The 21,332-nt window shown below is 31.7% G+C and overlaps 2 protein-coding genes across 2 annotated transcripts in view; both read left to right on the top strand.

The window, feature by feature from the left end:
• The first annotated feature begins 1,032 nt into the window (after window positions 1-1,032).
• Window positions 1,033-21,332, top strand: part of LOC133204039 (uncharacterized) — a 41,712-nt gene continuing 21,412 nt past the window's right edge. The window contains exons 1-4 of the mRNA XM_061339824.1: window positions 1,033-1,624; window positions 8,156-8,365; window positions 8,729-8,876; window positions 15,330-15,478. Of these exons, the coding sequence (XP_061195808.1) occupies window positions 1,081-1,624; window positions 8,156-8,365; window positions 8,729-8,876; window positions 15,330-15,478 (1,051 nt within the window). The 5' untranslated portion in view covers window positions 1,033-1,080. The remainder of the gene's footprint in view (window positions 1,625-8,155; window positions 8,366-8,728; window positions 8,877-15,329; window positions 15,479-21,332) is intronic.
• LOC133204045 (osteopetrosis-associated transmembrane protein 1-like) overlaps window positions 4,163-21,332 on the top strand; it is a 137,196-nt gene continuing 120,026 nt past the window's right edge. The window contains exon 1 of the mRNA XM_061339832.1: window positions 4,163-4,173. The gene's annotated coding sequence lies outside the window, so the exon portion shown is untranslated. The remainder of the gene's footprint in view (window positions 4,174-21,332) is intronic.

A 21,332-nucleotide genomic window follows, 5' to 3' on the forward strand; every position in this document is an offset into this window, starting at 1 on the left:
ACAATATCTTTGAAGTTTTTGTAGATCAAATCTTCCAATAATCCGTTAAACTTAATAGTAACTTAAATTATAATAACTAAAATTATTAATAACTCAATAAATAATAACTTAAAATATTTTAAATATTTTGATTGCGTACAACATACTTTTATTTAAAATGGAAGAAGGCCTCGAAACTCGCAGTCAGTATGTTACATGATTTAAGGGGTCAATTAAAAGTACAGATTCAAGTGTAACTACTAGAGGCAAATTTTAAAAGCTGAAGTACATACACTAGGTTATCTCGGACAACAAATCTAAAGTGTTTTGAATTGTACAGAAACACTTCCTAAGTGAATCTGAAACTGAAATTGAAACTGCTTTTATTAAATGATTGTGGTGAACAACAATCTATAGCAATTGCGATTTTTTTTTTACTTATGAAATATGCATGCTAGAAGTAGATTTATGCTTCAATATCTCTACAGAAAGTAATTTGTGAGGTCTAGAAAATATCAAGAGGTTTTGGCTGTGTTGTGTATAGGGGTAACTGTTCCACATTTTGGACCAATGGTACAGAAAATCCTATCAATAAAATTTCTTTTTTGTTTTACAAAACTACAATTCATCTTATCGCGTATTTTAATTTAGTTGAAGCCTGTTTTGGTAAAAGTTCATATAAATAAGCTGGCGCTTGATCCAAAATTATACATGAAAATCAAAGGTTTTAATGATATATTAAATTCGATTGTAGTAGGCAGTGTAGTTCAAAGAGAATCTCCTCTGATCAGTCAAATTGCTTCTTATTTCATAAAAGCTTGGCACACACGTCCTGAAGTCGTGGCATTTTACTTATTTTTCCCTGACTATACCAAATAAGATATGAGTACTTAAGATGCAAAGTATCTTAAGCATCTAAATTGTTTTGATTAGCTCTAATTTTTCTATTCTCTGTACGCAGCTAAACTACTATATATTATAAATATTTGTAACTTGCACCGATCACAACATTTTGCATGTTGACCTGGAAGGACTTTTACAACGTCAAACTTCAGCGTTTACAGAATTCTGTTGCTAACATTTAGTATTGCGATTTGAACAATGACTTTTTTGCATTATACATTTCTGTGGATATTATTTGCCGTGGTAGATTCACATTCGCCATTAACAGATAAGAAGGCAGGGGATGTCGTTAATGTAAAATCCTCGTGCGAAGCAAGTGAAATCATCATTAACCATCTGCAGAACCAGATAAATCAAGAAACGGTGATAAGGCTATCTTTACTGAAACAAGTGTATTCACTGGTCAACGATATGATTAGTATGAAAAATGATATGGCAGCCATGAAAACCGGCGCAGAAGAAATAAGAAAAAGTACTGATGATCTCCGGCATGAAGATAAAAAAATGATGATTGAAATAGAACAGATGAAACATGATCATAACGACACATCTGAAATGATAATGAACGTGCAGCGTGAACATAATAAAATGTTAAGGGAAATAGAACAAAAGATGAAAATTAACCAAAACGACACATCGGAAAGAATAGTAAACGTACAGAATTACTTACTCAACGTCAATAATTCTGTATGTTTCCTCCGTAATTATACCGACGAAATCAATGCTAATTACGACATCCAAGGTATGTTCAGCTGTATATATTTCGTGGTCATTATATACAATAATGTGCTTAAGAAACAAGCATTTGTTCAGGATTGTTCATAGTTGTTCTAGATAGTCTCTTGCATAATCAATGGCAAGTTGGTTCCTTTCACTGCTTCATGAGTTAAATTATGAAGAGACAAATAAAATTATTTAACATTAACGTGCTCGGTCTGAAAGTCACCTGATTCTTTATTTCCTTTGATTATATTTGTAGAATATCAAATTTAGCTTTAAGAATCAAAAGCAGACATATATTCTTAAATCATGAAATTCTCATATTAAATACTAAAAAATGCGATGGTAGAAAAAGCGTCGATATTTTCATTAAAAAATTACATGAGATATTTACGAAAGCCCAGAAGGCTCATTCGAAATTCGAGTTTCGAAATACGAGATTCGAAATTCGAGTTTCGAGATTCAAGATCCAAACTAACCAATCAAAAGGCGGTTTAAGATTCAATTACTCCCCTTTGCTAGGTTCCGACCTTCAAGAAATCGTTGAATATATTCAAACCTAAGAGGTCATTTGATTATATTACAATGCAAGAAAGAGTGTTATTTATATCAGAACGAAATGAGAAAAAAGATTGGGTTTTTGGTCTGCAAAGTATGCTTTAATTTATATTATAACTTCTTAGATATTATAATAGATTTATATCAAGAATATCTATATCGTATTATCTAGTTTGGTTAAAGGTTTGAAATCATAATAATAAATATTGTTAATCGGATTCAAAGAGCAAAGGGAGGGGGGAGGGGAGGGGGGCTTATTGTAGTTGATGAGAATTATTAGTGTGCAATTAAACAAGTGGCTAGCGATTAATGATATAAAGTAATAAGGGTTTCAAAGTGGATATAGGTTGTGACTAGGTATTAGAAAGTGACCAGTGACCAGTACGGGTTTCAAAGTGGATATAGTTTGTGACAAGGTATTAGAAAGTGACCAGTGACCAATACGGGTTTCAAAGTGGATATAGTTTGTGACAATGTTTTAGAAAGTGACCAGTGACCTAGTTTGTGAAACCAAGAGACAGTCCCTTAAGTACGGATGGCTGAAATATACATGCTAATTAAAAATAATGATTTCTCTTTGTTCAGGCCCGTAGGAAATAATAAAAATGTAATGTAAAGACCCCCCCCCCTCAAAAAAAGGGGGGTTATCACGGTTATTAGACGTTATTTTTGAAAGGACACAAGCATAAAGTTGCTATGTTTTCTATAGTACAGGGTGTTTCAACAAACATGTCCCGACTTTTGATGTCTATATTTTTGCACAATAATAAAATATTTACAAAATTATAACCGTATTTTATAGCACATTTTCCGGCAATATAATTGTGATATAAAACAATATAAAATAACTTCATTATATTTTTTCCATTGAAGTTTCGATTACATGTTCAAAAATCAGGTTGTCAGTTTTTTTTCCTCCAAAAATGGATCTATGGATGTTTCGAACTAATCAACGCAAAAGGAAATCTCCAATTCACCAATACTAGTGCATAAGATTTTGAAAAAAGAAGTACTCATAAGAAAACTATCCTTCTAGGATCGAAACAGACTTTTAAATGATGTCAAAATATAAGCCATACAGGACTTCAGAGACAAAATGAGGATGCTGACTTAAAAACGTTGTGGCTTTTTGAACACATAAAAAATGACGTTAAATTGAAAACTCCTGCTGAAGTTCAAACTTTAAAAATGCCTTTCTTAAAAAATAATTTCAGCATCACTCCAACTTTCATATTGATAAAATTGTTTGGTTATGTGGTTTTCATTTTTGCAAAAATTTTCTTACATTGATACTGTCTAACTTTATATTGAATCTGCAAAGTCGGGACAAGTTTGCTGAAACACCCTGTATATATCGGTAAAAATATTTAAGGGGAATTGAGGGGGAGGGGGAGGGGAACACGTGCCTAGGGTCCTATGGCTATGTTGTTTATTTGATTACAGCGGTAGACATATGTTCGGTTATCAACATTCAGTGTCAATTTTGCGATGCATGGGCAAAATAATTATATGTATGCGATAATTATTTATAAGGAAACCGCTCGGGTCTCTCAAGATACATAACCAATCAATACACAAGTTTCAATACATGATGTAATGGCCATAGAGAAAAAAAATATATAAAAGTGTTTAATAATGATAAAAAATTAATTATTTTAACAAAACAATGGACCCTCTATACACCTTTAGGATTTCAAAAAAATCGTATAGCCTAAAGGAGTTCTATTAAAATTATTTAGGTTATGTATGCATTTTTAGTGTACACAGGAAATCTTGAAAGACATCGTAGTAGAGATAAAAAAAAATCGCGTTCGCTTTTTTAATGGTGTAAATTCCATATAGGCAATATCATTTTCTTGATGTAAAAAAAAATGTATACATGTATTTGGTTGAAAAATGGGGGGAAGTTGATCATAAATCTTGTTTATTTACCAGTTACTAGAATATTTTTTCATCAAATGCAATAAAAGTATTTTTAGCAACTCACACTTTTATGCCTATCCAGTTTTTACAGTATACAAAACCTTTGATTTTTATAGCTGGTTAAATCTAGAATTGAAATTTTATCTTGAAGTCGATATCAGACTATTAAAAATGACAGCAACAGGAGTCTACGATTAGGACAGGAAATAGGAATTAGGAAATATGTTTGGAATAGTAGGAAGTCAAACATAAAACATTTTAAAAATTATATTTAGATTATTCAGCAAAGAAGATTCCGTAATTTCCGAGAACTGTGTAAGGATTTTAAAATTTCTCAATTTTATTAAGAGAGGTCATGAGGATTTTAATTTCTGTATCATAAATATATAATTAAATGATTTTTAATTATATTAGTGGAAAAAATGACAATGATAAATATATCCAAGACAGGCCCGTAGGAAGCAAATTCAGTTTTTTTTTTTTTTTTTTTTTGGGGGGGGGGGGGCACAGTCATACATTTTCAGTTGAGGGGACACTATCAATCGGCAAAATTATGGGGGGCCGGGCACGCCCCCCCCGTGCCCCCCGGTTCCTTCAGCCATGCAAGATCGCAAAAAGTGGTCCTCCAACCCGAACCCAACCCCCCATTGAGAGGGGGCGACTCCCTCCTTGCCTATCCGCAATTCGGCAATGATGCGCTTTTGCTGAAATCTGTGACTTCACATTAGCCTACGTATACACATTAGCAGAAGGGAATATACACCACTGTTTCCCAATAGGAGAGATACAATGTACATAAAAATTAAGTTTTCAATTACTTATCTTGGTCTAAGGCTTTGAATACTCGAATTAATTAAAAATTATACACCGGTATACAATACAAACTGGAATTTATTTTATTTCCTATCAAATAGTAGATCAGTGTAACTGCACAAATGCACCTTTAAATGTAATTAAATGTATCCTTAATTAAATGATTGTGCAGTGTAAAGACTATCCTTAGTATTTCATACCAATAATGATTTTCTCCCTCATCCTTATTAAATAATTTATCGACCTACTAATTTCGCAATTCAAAGATAAGACCATATAATATTTTATATACGTATCTATTGTTTTGTTTAATGAGGAAAATAAGTTATGTATATATATTTTCAAAACGTTACCCCAAAATTCATTTTTATTTCGTTTTGATACATATAACATTTTTTCTTGCATTATTATCAAAGCAAATGACCCATTTGTTATAAATATATTCAGTGATTTCTTGATAGTAAAAACTTAATAAAGGGGAGTAATCAAATATTGAATCCGCCTTTTGATTGATTAGTTTGGATCTTGAATCTCGAAACTCGAATTTCGAATCTCGAATTTTGAATCTCGTATTTCGAAACTCGAATCTCGAATGAGCCTTCTGGGCTTTCGTAGATATTTTAGTGCCTTAAATAAAAATATAAGAATGAAATCAGGCTTTTTAGACCGCAATGTTGATAGATGGGCGAGCGACATCTATTGATATTTATCATCTACCTTAGATTTAAGTCGTATTTCTGGTTCAAATTATTTGTTCTGTAGCTTGTTGATTTTAATATCATGCATAAGGAGAGACGAGATAATGTATTAATAAAATCTCTATAAACCTGTAATACAAAATAATATATAGCATAAGGGAAATAAAATAACTTTCGGAGAAAAATTAATTAAGAAATAAATAACAAGTTTAAAAACTTCAATGGGAATTGAAGTGGGTCGGTCACGTGATCAAATCCTGTGAAGGCCGAAGGCCTTCTCAGAAGATTTGATCACGTACCGACCCACTTCAATTCCCATTGAAGTTTTTAAACTTGTTATTTATTACTTATATATACATTTGAGACGGACAATAGAATGTAATCGAATATAAATATTGCACTAACTGTACGTCGTAGATTTTGACAAATTACGCTAGGTGTAAATCGGCTTGAAAAGCGGTTACGCTTCAAATTCATCAGGCAAAGGATTCTGTTTTGAAGGGAATATTCTGTGAAAGGCTACTTGTGATCAATTATAGTGAGCATATTGGTGTCTGGGAATTTTTGTATTCATGAGAACCCATATTCGATGTTAAAAAACACAAGAAACACGTCCGATGTTTGATAATAAAAAGTTGGAGGAATTTCGGTCGGAAAGGGATGGATGGAGACACTTGTCCGGACCAGATAACTTGAAATCAAGTACAAAATTTGATCAAAAACATAAAATCTACGATTTCAGTAAGGCATATTTATTAGTTTATGATGTTGACGTGGAGACACTGGCGACAGCTTACATTGTTAAGACAACGTCACAACGATCTTGATGATAGAGGTGTGCCTACCGAACTTCCAAAGTGCAGTGTTTGTCAGCTGTTTGTGGCGTGATTGCATTACATTGATATTTTTCAACAGATTTTCAAATTTATTGTGAGTAAAGTTTAATGAAAAAAAATTATAGCATTCAGAGGTCTGCGAGAAAAATAAGGGTAAACGTTGAGACTATGCAGCTCAGACATGGAACTTATAACATGTAGTTTTCTATTCTCTATGTAAAACCGATCAAAAACTGTATTAAATACTCGTTTACATTAAATAAAATGATAATTATTTTACTTGCGTATTTTGTACATTTTTATGCATGAAAAACATGCTATATTGCTTAGTGGAGTAAGTCTTTTTATGTAGATATTACTGCGCTGTGTGATTAGGTCACGTAATGACCTATGACCTTCGAAAAACTTCATACAGGTATGAAGATATTTGCTCTCTGCATGTTTATATAATAGAGAGATACCACAAATGTATATATTCTCATATACATGTTTTATAGCAAATACACCAAGTACATGTACATGTATTTCTAGCAATTATAATGAGGGTCAAAGAAATAGAGCCTATCGTTTCGTTTATAAGATGGCAGAGGATATAGTTTTGTACTAATGAACCATCAAAGTTCTTAAGAAGATTGACGTACCCCCTGTTAGATGTGATTTTTTTGTAGGGAAATTAATAGAATAATTATGGGATACATGTCCAGTGTAATAGAGTGCTTACTAAGAAAAATGATGTGCAACAAATGTAGGTGACACTATGATGCTTAGCATATACAGAGATGTAAATGCAAAACTAAGACATATGCTATCAGTTCCCGAGGAAATTCTGCTGGAAAGTGGTAGGAGTTAGAAGGTCTGTAACTTAGAGGGACGTTGGTTGACCCCAGACTTATTTCTGAATTTTAATTTAGGCATGCATTTTTCTACACTATTCTGGGTGTTTATCCCCCTCGCTCGGGACTGGGATGGGCTGTCTGGGTGGAGATGTGGCCAAAATCTTTAAAAAGCAAGCCACAATCTGGGGCCCCTGGTGCGTTTTTGGTACACATGCACTCTAATATAGGGATTACATGCTATAATTGAACTATTTTTGAGCTATTGGAAAATAAAGTGGAGGGAATTCATTAGCCCCCAGAACTCTCCCAAATTATCTTTTTTGTTGTTTTTTTTTTTTTTTTACCTCAAGTGTATTCCTTCACCCTCGGCACAAGTTTGACATTCAAAAAACTATCCTCTGCCACCTAGCACTTTAACAGCAAGAGATACAGATCTTAAGTTAAGTGTAAATTGGAATAGAAAAGTTACATAAACAGTTTGATATTATATGATAATCAGGTGTTGGGATCTTTTTAACATGAGGTTAAAACACAAACGTCTCACTTTAATACAACCAATATTCAAAGGATGTCTATTTTCATTAATTTACCAAAAAGTATTCATCAATCATTGTAGGTATAATTCAACCAGCTGCTAGTTATCCTTTTATTTTTTTCAATTTATTCAGACGTTTGGAAAGAATCATGTCATCTATGATAGAGTATAGCAGTATGACTTATGTGAGCTATGTGAATTAAGGACTTCTTGTTTTCAAGGCCTATACTAAACCTTAAAAGTACAAATAGATAATATTGATAACTACAGAATAGTGTCTCAATTTAGTTAAATAAGATGAATAAAAACTTTGAAATTTTTTAGTTTCTTCATTACATCTATATTGAATTGCAGAAAAGAGAGTGAGAGATTTAGTATCTGAGCAGGAAAAGATTCAGACTAGACTGGATGTCCTGTACAATGAGGATGAAAGAATACTCACTGAAGCACAATGCATAATAGCAAACTACAGCGAAACCACACTTAAGATCAGGGAAGAGTTACAAAATATCACTTCTATGGTCAACAAACTGCAAACAATTGTTTCAAAACGTCAGGTTCAAGGTTTGTAAAATATTCATACTTTTGAGGCATATTTGAGTCATAAAATAAATGGACTTGATATATATTTCAAGAAATATTGTTTAATAATTCATCTTACATCTACTACTTTGAGTTAGTAGATTAAAGAAGCAATTTATAGTTTCAGATAAACATGACCCCCTTATGGTAATTGAGTAACAACTGTTACAGTATTTTTGCCATATTTGCATTGCATTTAAGTGTGTATTAACTTAATAAATTGTTAGATAAGTAGGGATTATCATTAATTTTTAAGATATTTCGTCATAGAGATATGGTCCTTCTAAAACACTTGAAACACATTTCTTGTATTTATATATAATATATATATATCTTTACATCTAGGATGCTTAAATTCAAGCAACTGTTGGTTGCTGTATAGTTTTGAGTATGACAATAGCTGGAATGGATGTGAAGGTGGAACCCAATACGTAAAGAAAACATACTATTCTTCCGCCCCTTATCTTGGTGTGATGACGTGTAGTTCAACAAGGTATTAATACTATGCATTTTTTCTGAAAATCATTAATATCTATCAGTACTTTAATTTGAAGATCCTAAATCATTTAGACACATCTTATAAAGAAGATGGGTGAACAAGGCGTGCAGAATGCCTATATCTTCAGATGTTAATAAAATCATATTCAATTTGTGAATTAAGTATTTAAAATAAAGTTCTCATTATTGAAATTTATGAAATTATGATTAACAAAACTTTTCTGAGAAAAAAGATCGCGGAAAAAATTATTCTTTTATTAAAAAATAAAATGGTATGTTGCAACCACTATTGAAATAACGTTCACTATTGAAATAATTATTTCAATAGTGGTTGAGAGTGCCTTTCAAAATCAAACACAGGTTGTAACCACTATTGAAACCACGTTCACTATTGAAATAATTATTTCAATAGTGGGTGAACGTGCATTTCAAAACCATACACAGATTGCAACCACTATTGAAATAACGTTCACTATTGAAACAATGATTTCAATAGAGGTTTTGAATGCATTTCAAAACCTAAACCAGGCTGCATCCACTATTGAAATAATGTTCACTATTGAAATAAAGATTTCAATAGTGATTGAAATAAAGATTTAATAGTGATTGAAATAAAGATTTCAGTAATGATTGAAATAATTATTTTAATAGTTGCTGGCAATGATTTCAGTACCAAAACCACATTGCAAGCCTTACTGAAATAACCCCACTATTGAAAAAAAAAATATAAGCCAGGATAAATTGTTCATTACGTTGTCCAACATAATATATTATATGTATTGAGTTTAATATATAAATTTATGTATTCCTTTCTTTTCTATAAATTACCATTAATACACGGACATTTTTGGTTTAACTGACGTACCTTAAATTCAAACAAAGCATGCAAATGTTATATGCAATCTTCCGCTGAATCTGGCCGACTCGGCGAAAACAAACAGACAATCAATCAATATATGCAAGTTTTAAGTAATTTTGGTAAATATTGTTCATCTTTGCCACTGATTTTAAATTGATTTTTAATTGAAGAATTTAGAATATCTACATTAAAAAGAAGAAGACTGACATCTATGTGCACAAACTTTCTGATGAAAATATGGCTATTATGATAAAAAGAATATGCAATAGAGGTAAATTCTCGCATATATTCATGGGCTTGCCTACACTACAAATATGGATAGTAAATCCAATGCCTACTCCTCAAGACATTAAAAAGCAAAACTTAAAGGGAAATTAATATAAGCATTACATTTTTTACAATAGTGGGTGTTATTTCAACAGTGATCACACATATAAAACTGCTATTAAAATAATGACTACTGTTGAAATCATTATTTCTTTAGTGATCGTTATTTCAATAGCGTTGCACTTATACTACCGATATTGAAATAATATCTACTATTGAAATTTTTTTTTCAATAGTCACTATTTCAATAGTGGTTGCAACAATGTACATGTACCCACTATTGAAATAGTGGTCACTACTGAAATAATTATTTCAATAGTTGATATTATTTTAACAGCGGTTTTATACATGTAACCACTATTGAAATAACAACCTCTTATGTTATAACGCTTATACTTAGTTTTCCCGAATAGTTGATTTTAATGTATATATAAGCGAGAATTTACTTCTATTCTATATCCTATTGATTAAAAATAACCATATTTTCATCAGAAAATTTGTACACATAGATGTCACATAGATTTCTTCTTTCTTTTTTTAAGTGTAGATATTCTAATTTCTAAAACTTTCTGTTTTTATAAACTTTAACTTTCCGCAGTTAATAGCAATGATGAACCTTAAATAACAAAATTACGTAAGAATTACTAGATCACTTAAATCACAGATATCCGTATATCATTAGTACTTCTAGACAGAAATTAAAACTTAAAATTACATATCATATTTTAAACTCAATAAATTAATTCATTATGTTGGGAAACATAATGAAGAATTTATCTTTATATTTTTTTTCAAGAGCAGGATTATTTCAATAAGGCTTGCAATGTGGTTTGGGTATTGAAATCATTGTCAGCAACTATTGAAATCATTATTTCAATCACAATTGAAATCTTTATTTCAATCACTATTGAAATCATTGTTTCAATAGTGAACGTTATTTCAATAGTGGTTGAAACCTATGTTTGGTTTTGAAATGCACGTTCACCCACTATTGAAATAATTACCGGTATTTCAATTTAAAGTTATTTCAATAATGGTAACAACCTAAGTTTGGTTTTGAAATTAACTATCAACCACTATTGAAATAATTATTTCAATAGTGAACGTTATTTCAATAGTGGTTACAACCTGTGTTTGGTTTTGAAATGCACTCTCAACCACTATTGAAATAATTATTTCAATAGTGAACGTTATTTCAATAGTGGCTGCAACAATGGTATTCGTGGGATTCGGACCCCTATCAATAAAAATCCGGAATATCATATTGTTTCGAGACTAACACGCTAACCACTACGCCAAGCAGCTCCTGACGAATAGTGGCATTTAAATCATATTTGTGATATGACCCTTGAATTAAGGACTTCAAGTATTTCTCGGAAAGATGCGAATGCTTTGTCATAAAAGTGTACTTTTAAGGTATAGTGGGTCTTTGCTCCATGTTTTTGTAAACCAAAAAAATGTATATTTTTATGCAAACTTTTAGGATCAACTTTCAAAAAAATGGAGCGAAGACACACTCATATCGTACAATTTTGTTAAAGTGTGAGAAAATGATCCTTTTTGTCAGCTAAACTTCGAAATCTCGAACACGGATATCTCGAATACCCCGGATATGTCGAAGTAAGGCCGTGGTCCCGACGAAATTTGCTTTATAAATGATTAAAATAAACCCCTCTATGTTGAACACGGTAATGTCGAATACCCCGGTTATCTCGAAGTAAAATTATATACCCATTCATTAAAATCACATGCGTTATCTCGAAATCAGGAAAGTTTTCCGCTCTGATGATCAAATCCGTTATGTAAACTGAATGCTCTATTGATAACAACCACCTGTCTGTCACGCTCGGGTTACCTTTGTTCCTGTGATCAGATAATAGCGCGATAATTATACGAAGTGTATATATGGCTTACCTTGATTTTAATTATGCAAGCCAAAGGTTGTGTGTATTAGTCTAATGCATACGCGTGGATGACATGTTAATTTGTTTTGTGGCTTGGGTACGTTTATCTTGATAATCGCTATTTAATGCTGTGAAATATGCGCGCATACATAGTTAATGCATACGAAAGTGAAAATTATAAACATCGAAGTAAAACAAAATTCTGTAATTTAATGCAATTAGAATTTATTTTTCCTATATGAATCGTCCGTACACACCATCATGTGAGCGTGTGTCGCAGTGAAAACTTGTGCAAAAGTGCCCTGTGATTCAGTGTTGTTCTGTTGTTAGACAAAAGTGCGTGATTCTTCTTTTGCATTTGATCTTATTATGGTAAAATAATTTTCTTTTAACTGATTATACATGTATGAACATGTTTTTCCAATAAAAGAAAATGTATATTTCGTTTTCGTTATTCTGACAGCAACCGGTTTTAAATTTACAATGCAAAGACGATATCCGGTTATGTATACATGGGAAGCGATGCTAGCGGTTGACTTGCCGCGTTGGTAGTTCTAAGGATTATACTTCTGTGCATATTATATAAAGTTTTTATTTTGTGAATTATAAAGAGGATGTAAAAATCTTTTTATTGCTAAATACATGTACATGTATATATTAGAAATTGTATACAGAATTTGGAATTTGACATGTTTTACTATTAAGTACATGTTCGCTGCACTAAGTTTATTTGACGTTCATTTGAATTATAACCCTCGATATGTCGAACCCCCGGATATCTCGAAATTCATCAATGGTCCCGTCAACTTAGAGATAACGAAGTTTAACTGTAATTAATGCAAGATTATATTTCTTCGAATTTTCATTATTGGTATGTAATTCAAAAGATATTAAGGCTCTAAATGTCAGAAAAACTTCTTGCGTAAAGTTTTATATCAAAGTATTTACTATAATAACTATAGGGTTCAATGTAGTAATTTTTGTTGTGGTAATAAAATTGAGTACACTTGTAGTAATCAATAATACAATTCTATTCGTTTAACTGATTAGTCATTTCGTACTTCACATTGGTACTCATTTAGTCATTTACATTTATTTTGACGTCAGAAAAAAGAGTTTTCTCTACCTGTTTAGAGATTTCCATATCTCATCCAAGAAGGATAACTTTTAAATTATTTATTTGAATACGAAGCTTGAAATTGAAAATATTCAGTCAACAATTTTCATCTCATGCTTTTTAATATGATTCAAGGTAGAATGAATTCTTTGAAATTGTCTTGCAAATAATCGCTATTTGCTTCCTAATAAAGGACAAAAACTTGACAATGTAATCATTTTCCTATATTTACATTCAGTGAAATTTTCTTTATAAATCCATTGGAAATCTGGAACATTCAATACCCTATAACACACATGAAACCTTGTCACTGCGCGGTAGAATACACATTAGGAACTATATGCATTTTCTATACTCTAAAACATCAATATGTATTGTTTGGACTCAATTTAATTAAAAACAACTATGCTATTAAATTATCATAAAAATATAACAAATGTACGTTTGTAATTAATTTTTCATTTTCTCCTCGGAATATTTATTTGCGTTATTTAATTTTACACGGCTTATTTTCCACGTCACAATGGCTCTAACGTCTATTAAGCACATCGTTTCTGAAAGGCGTTAAATTCATAAAAAAAAGATTTACGAAATTAAAAATTATGAAGAGAGAAATTAGAGAAATATGTAAATAAAAATTATGAAGAGAGAAATTAGAGAAATATGTAAATAACGCGCGGTATGATAATTTGACGGCACTGCAGGTGCTGTTATAGGACCGATGACATCATAAAATAAGAATCCAATGCTTAATTTAACTCCTAGCTTTATCGGTCAAAATTCGAGCGGAAAAATTTAGGATTTTTGAATCTAATTGTATTACATTATAAGTTTTAGAGTAGAATAAATAAACCGTCTTCACAAAGCTCTCTGCTGGCATTTTTTTTATTAAACATCTTTTAAAAGATTAAAATGTTTATTATAAAGTTTAAACTTTTTTATCGTTTGACATTTAATAATAAATACAAACGTTCTGTCTAAAACTAAAGTTTGAAAAATACAGCATTATTTCCTTTATTCAAAATTATAGTCCAATGCAAAAAGAATATAATAATAATAATGCTGATATATTGAAGCAAAATATATTGCTTCTAGTATACAATCAAAGAGTTTCCAAAGGATTTCGAATATAAGGAAGAATAAAAATGAAGTTTGAAAGAGAATAACTGCAATAATCTGATTGTTGTAATAATTAATTCAGGTATGTCACTCCTGACACTTGTTATATAAAGGATTGATTGAGATTAGCTCGCGTTAGTAATTGTGTGACCTTTTTGCACTTATGAAATATCATATTTTGGGTAATAGAAATCTAAACACTCATTATGATATTTTCTTTGATCAAGCTTTTTATGAACGAAATGCTGAGCTGTAAAAAGTACCGCGTAATTCCAGAAAATGAAATTCAAAGCAAGGACCAGTGGTGTAAATTTTAAGATATGGATGAAAATATGCAAATTTCAGGCTTAAAACTAAGTTTATGTTATGTTGATATTTTGAGTATATCTGCAATTTTTGGCATAGTTTGTTGAAATAAAAATGTGTAAAATTTGTTGTAAAAACCTTATTTGAAATATGCATTGAACAATCCTAGCAATATAATAACTGAGAAAATATGTAGGCCCATAATTCCAAGATATTAAACAAATCAAATCGGCACATTTTGAGGATTTTCTACTTGATATTCTTCCACCACAAGAAAAAGTTCCACATAAATCTTATTTCTTGCCGATTTTGAGAGGGATTTTTTAACTGAATGTTGTACAATTTGCATTGTATAATTCAAATGTGATATAAAATGAAATCGAAATTTATTTTCCTTTATTATGTAATATTATATAACAATAAATGACATAATATAAATTTGCATTGTATAATTCAAATATGATATAAAAATGAAATCGAAATTTATTTTCTTATATTATATAATATTATATAACAATAAATAACATAATATACAATAATATAATAATGGTGATATAAAAGAATTTGACCAAACTTTTCTTAAAAGCTGACGAGTGACATATCTTACCAAGGCAAAGATATAAGTAAGAAATATTTAAAGGAAAAAAATATGTTAGTATTTTAAAGTCTCGAAGAAATTTACGATGACGAAGTGATAGATATTTTAATCGCATTGTTGAATACGAAAGAAATTTTCGATTCCTTTTTTTTTTCTTTTTTTTTTTTTTTTGTTGTTGTTGTTGTTTTTGTTGTTGTTGTAATTTTACACGTTTATAGGTATAAGCTGTTTCTGGGCAAAACACTAACTGGCAAGTATTATAACATTGCTGATGGAAATGGTAAAGGAGAGGATAATTGTGAACTCCTGGGGACTACCAAGAATGGCGTATTGCCCGGAGACTACAAAAGATCACCAAACACAGAAGGTGAGAAGAACTGTTGTAGAGGGAAAGATGACTTTTTTCATAGTTATTTTTCTTTACTATACAATATTTACTTTTTTAAATTGTAACTAGGCCTAATTTTTTTTTTCTTGTGGTTTCTTAATTTTGTTTAATTTGACAAATTATGTGAAAACAGTTGCTTTCAAGGTATAAATAAGGTTGATTTTTCTATGCTGCGCAAAGTATTTCGCAATGAAAATCGCAGTTGGTCCCCTTAAATTAAGTTCACTCGACAGTTAATGGGAAGTAAACTAATGCGCAGTCAAAGAAATTCTACAGTAAGTTTATTATGACGTCATTTGCAAATCACGTAACCTTATGCAGAGCACATTTTAGAAATAAATAACAAGGCTAAAAAGTTCTCTGGAAAATGAACCTGGTTGATCATGCAAATGTGATTAAATCCTGTGAAGCACGAAGTTTTATTACGTCGACCAAGAAGTCGACCAAAGAAATGTCTCTTTGTTACAATTTTTACAAGTTTCACAGGTGCCATGTGCAATGGAGCATAGCTTATCCAGCAGTCGTTTACTGGGGTGAAATTCACGATTTCATCAAGTAAAACATGATCTTTACCGCCACTTTTTAATTGATTTCTCATCTACAGCAGAGTAGATAAAAAAGTTTTCTCCTGATACGTGAATATTTCACGCGTTATAATTAAGTGATTCAAGTCTACGCCCTAACCCAAACCATTAAATTGGCGTTTTCTGGGTTTTTTCCCTAGATTGTGTCGGTCGGATTTGCACTCTTCAAATATTTTGAATTTCCTTTTTGCCAGTAAGGCCGATGAATTTTAGAAAAATCTGAGATATGACATTGTATACTCCAGCATGCTAGAGGTTCACGGAGAGATACTTTTGACTTAGCGCCGCGTAACCTCTAGCATCCATTGTAAAAATTATTCTCGCCGCTGAAACCCCAAGTGGAAATAAATTGTTTACATTGTTTATTTAAAAATTCAGGCTTTAAACATTAATGAATGACACGAAACAATAAAATATTCACTATTTGCGATAAAACTTACACATAAAACAATGTTAATCTCTCGCATTAGCGATAAATCCATTATTTTTAAAATCGAAGCAGATATTAAAACAAGTCGTCTGTTTGAAATTCAGGAATGGAATGCAGAAAATCTAACGAAACAAAACTAGTTTTCCGCTATGAAATAACTGAAGTTTCTGACTAGCAATCCGCAAAATTAACTTAAAGTCAAATCGAAAGTTCTGGTGACAAATTGAAATAATAGCGACTTTGATTAACGCCAACGATGCATACATAAAGTAGATTTTAAGATTTCTTGTGACTTTTATACCCCATGCAAACACGTAGGTACCTGGAAATTACTTATTTACAGTTTATTTCACGCATAATATGTTCCATCCAAAATCTCAGGCGGAACGAGCTCGTTAGAAAATGACCTTCGGATGTAAGAGTCCGAGTTATGTAAGGGAGTTATGTCCAAGACATGATGTAGTTACGATATCGACGGAATACTTATTTTATAGATTGCTTCTTTATTTCTTCATACTTATGATATTAGAATACTTTCTGTTTTCAGTCACGATATCGTATCGATATCGAATCATAATTGCTCAATGAATTATGTCCCCCCCCCCCAAAAAAAAAACCTGTTGCTTTTTAATATGTGAGTTACTTGAATACTATCCCTTTGAAGTTTTCCTTATAGTGTCGATATCGACAATATCGCTTCGATATCAAAACATATTAGCTCAACCCTTGGTTGGTACCGTCCTTGTCGTGGTAAATGTGTGTCTATGGTGAAATACTTTACATTGACGAAGATTGTAAATAAATCGATATTGTCGATATCGACGATATCGTTTCGATATCGACTCATTCTTGGCATCGCACTTCTGGTTGTTTTTCTTTATGCAAGACTTGTGCGTGTGTACTTTCTGAGTACTAAGTTTGCCCTGCTGTCGATATCGTCAATATCGTATCGATATCGAATCATGATTGTTAAAGATATGTTTTTAACAACCTCCACCCTGAGCTTAACCTAAAACCTTACCCTAACCTTAGCACCTGGCAATAACAAGCCCTAATGCTCTATTAATTTACATATCAATGTTAAAAATGAATCAATACCGACATCGCTTTTGGTCTTATATAATTATGTTATACATTAACTTGAAAAGAAATTTTACAGATCAGGATCGATTTCGATACGATATTGTCATAATATTGTCGATATCGACGATATCGACATTGCACTCAGTCTTTACATATGGTATCTAGTAATTCCAATTCCATAGTACTGATTTGGATCGATATCGATATGATATTGTCGATAGTCGATATCAACATCGAATTCGTTCTTGGACATGTATTATATAAGGAGCGTAGGGAGGTTTACCGAGGCTCTTACTTGTAGGAGTATGACATTGTATAATTCGCATATCAGGTAATTTTATGAGCATGTATTGTACTGACATCGTTGACAATGTAAATCTGAAACAAATTCGTATTTCTTAAAATGAAAACGGAGTCGGTAATAACAAATGCAATATCTTTTTTAAATATGTTTTTACAATTTTTATTTTAATGATTTTATCAACTTTTTTAATCACAAATCACAAAAAACAATAGACCAATAGATCCGATGTAAAGACGAATAATGACCCCATTGAATAATGACCGGGGGTCATTTTTCGTCGTTGATGACCCCCGGTCATTATTCGACGTCGAAAAATGACCCTTTTACCTGTAGAAAAAGTTGCATCACCCATTAAATATGCATATCCTACGTGAAGAAAAATGACCCCCGTAGAATAATGACCCCTTGTAGATTTTATTAGAAATTTATTTTCTATTAGTTTAAAAAATTTAGAATTATAAATCAAGAGGCCTGTGGATCAAAATGCTCACGAAGGTAAAGTGAGGATACAGTGATGATCTGTTGTTCTTATTATATCCTTCAAGTGTCTTTTATGATATATTGAAAAACATTTATCGACTTCAATCAATTATGTTAAAATTCTTCCATATTGATTCGACTAATTGATTTAAAGAAGATTTCTTTTTTATTTTTCGCTTATATTCCACAGAGAGGGAGAGAGAGGGAGAGAGAGATTTATTTTTGTTAGTTTAACGTCCCTTTCTAGAATTTTTCACTCATATTGAGACGACGCCACTTGCCTGTGGAGGGCTGCAAAAGACCTGTACTCGACACTTACGACTTTTGAGCAATGAGGGATCTTTTTTTGTGTCAGTACATACTGCGACATTGGACCTCAGTTTATACGGTCTCATCCGAAGCACCGGTCTCCACATGTCCACAAGTCCGGTCGCACAGTAGATTTGAACCCATGGCAAAAGGATCAACTCCTTACGTCACAAACCTAGAGCAAACGCTCTAACCACTGCACCACGCCGGCGACTAGAGAAAGAGAATTGTTAATAATGTCTATCTACCAGTTGCGTCAAAGTGCCTGTTTTTTAAGTCAATCTTTTAAACAGTGTACATACATGTAATTTTGGGACTTTTAGCAAAAGTGACTTACAATTTTCATGCGAAAAATTACGTAATGTTTTAAAGACTTCCGTACGTTTTTGTGAAAACCGAAAGAACAAGCATTTATAAACCAGCCAGTGTATATAGCACACAAAAATATTGAGATGCAAGCAATTATATCCTAAACTGCAAAGGATTGGAGTAAATAAACTCCATATATCGAAATATTAACATTTCCAATGCCTTTGTCCGAGATAAAGCTTCAAATAGTAAAAATACTTTATTTCTACATAAATCTACTGGTTCATCGATAGGCGAGGCGAAAAAAAATCACATGCGGGGCGGGACAAATAGAGACAGAAGCGGGGCTTGTAGCACCTGAATTTTCAGAATCAAGAGCATGTAAATATAAGGAATAACTGTCAGATTTTTTGGTTTCATGAAGATGATCAATCGATTGCCTTGCGTGATAATTTTATGCATAAACGCCTTCGGCGTTTATGCAAATTATCACACAAGCCAATCGATTGATCACATCATGAAACCAAAAAATTAGACAGTTATTCCTTAAATCAACGTGCACTTGATTCATGTTTTATACATGTACCATCTTTGATTTTTTTATGCTCTCCTTTATCAGAGAAAAGTCTTGTCCAAAGAAGAAAAATCAAATCTGTTCGAACAAATATGTAATGTAATTCGCTTAATTATACAAGTGATTAAATATCCAGTTCGTCCGAACAATTCCGAACAAAAACAATTAATCTACTTTGTTCTAGACTACGAGTATACATAATTCGTACCAAGAAAGAATGCATTTATCCACACAAATGTTTTCTTTGACTGAATAAAGAACTAAATAGTCAGAACTATTCTTTTCTTGTCAAGAAAAAGTCTAATTAGTCCGAACAATTGTAATTCTTTTCTGGGCTTTAATGGCACCATACTATTGAATGTATATGATATTCTGTATTTAGAAAAGTTGTTGCCTTTAAGGATTTTTTTTGTAAATTTGTTGAAGTTATCAATATTCTAAAATTGCAAATGTATTTACTAACAAGGTGATAACAATGAAGCAGGAATTTTAGATAGACTTACTTTGATTGAGGAGTTGAAAGCCCTGTAACATCAACTTATTTTTCATTATCTTGTCTCTGATTTTAATGTTGATTGTAATCAGACCATTCTCTAGCGTACCGAATAAGTTGAGAGACATAAACACCATATGCTGGCGATAGTGGAATATTACTATATAAATACATGTAAGAAGTTGGCGATGGAAAAGCCAATTTTGAAGCCATCCCGTTTGTTAGTTTCACAAACGTCTATTATAAGTAAAATATCGAAATATGAAACAGATTATAAAACAGATTAAGACTAGAATGTTTGCTATTGGACTTTTGCGAGAAGCGTGACTTTTACAGTTGACGGCCTACTTTGGCATTTAAACCTGCGTCATGTACGGAGGTACGGAATTGACAATAGATAATGAAATCTTAATAGTGGTAATAGGTATGTATTAGGAGTGCTAACATGATTTAACGGCATACAATCTACACAAGAGATGATGTGAAACAGAATAACTTAAAATATTAAATGGGTGAGTAATAGTATCAACTTTCAATCTCATTTTCTGAAGGAATCAAAAAAGGAAGAAAAAACATTCGGGGAGGAAAATTAGGCAGGAATTGGAGAATTTGGGAAAGGAGGTGGTTGCGGATAGGGAGGTTGCCGCTCCATTTTTAGAAAACGTTATATGTGCTTAGTAACGGCCCATAATAACCTTTTAATCGACTTTTTAATCTAAATATTTATATTGCAAAAGAGCTTCCATATATTGCCCTGGTGTAAAAGTAAGCCGTCGACTGTAAAAGTTACTGCTTCTCGCAAATTAAAAGTCCATTATTACAAACAATAGACATATACAAAGATCCATGCATAATTATTACGTGATGACAGATTTTCTACGTCCTGTAAGAAAGAAAACTCTAACTGTACACGTAAGTAAACACTTTTGTTGTGTGAAAAAGTTTGTTCAACCGTTTCCGTGACAATGGAAACAATTTTAAAAATCTTATATGTAAATGCATTTGTGAAGTTTCATAAAAATTTCCAAACCTACCGTGAGAACATTCCTTTAACAAACTTGCATGTCTTTTTTTTTTGTTTCCATGGCAACGGTGATAAGTTTGAAAAATCAAAATATTTTAGAATGACTCTAGTTCTTGGCCAAATTATTCGAGTATAACCTGGTTTGGGTCAGATTACGCTGTTTTATAATCCGTTTTTACAATGCAAAAGATCATAAAATGCAATATATATGTACTAGTATTATGTACAACAAAAATACACTGA

This window comes from Saccostrea echinata, unplaced genomic scaffold (assembly GCF_033153115.1).
Source record: "Saccostrea echinata isolate AGI-Se365-2 ecotype Australia unplaced genomic scaffold, CSIRO_AGI_Sech_v1 ptg000052l, whole genome shotgun sequence".
Lineage (NCBI taxonomy): Eukaryota > Metazoa > Mollusca > Bivalvia > Ostreida > Ostreidae > Saccostrea > Saccostrea echinata.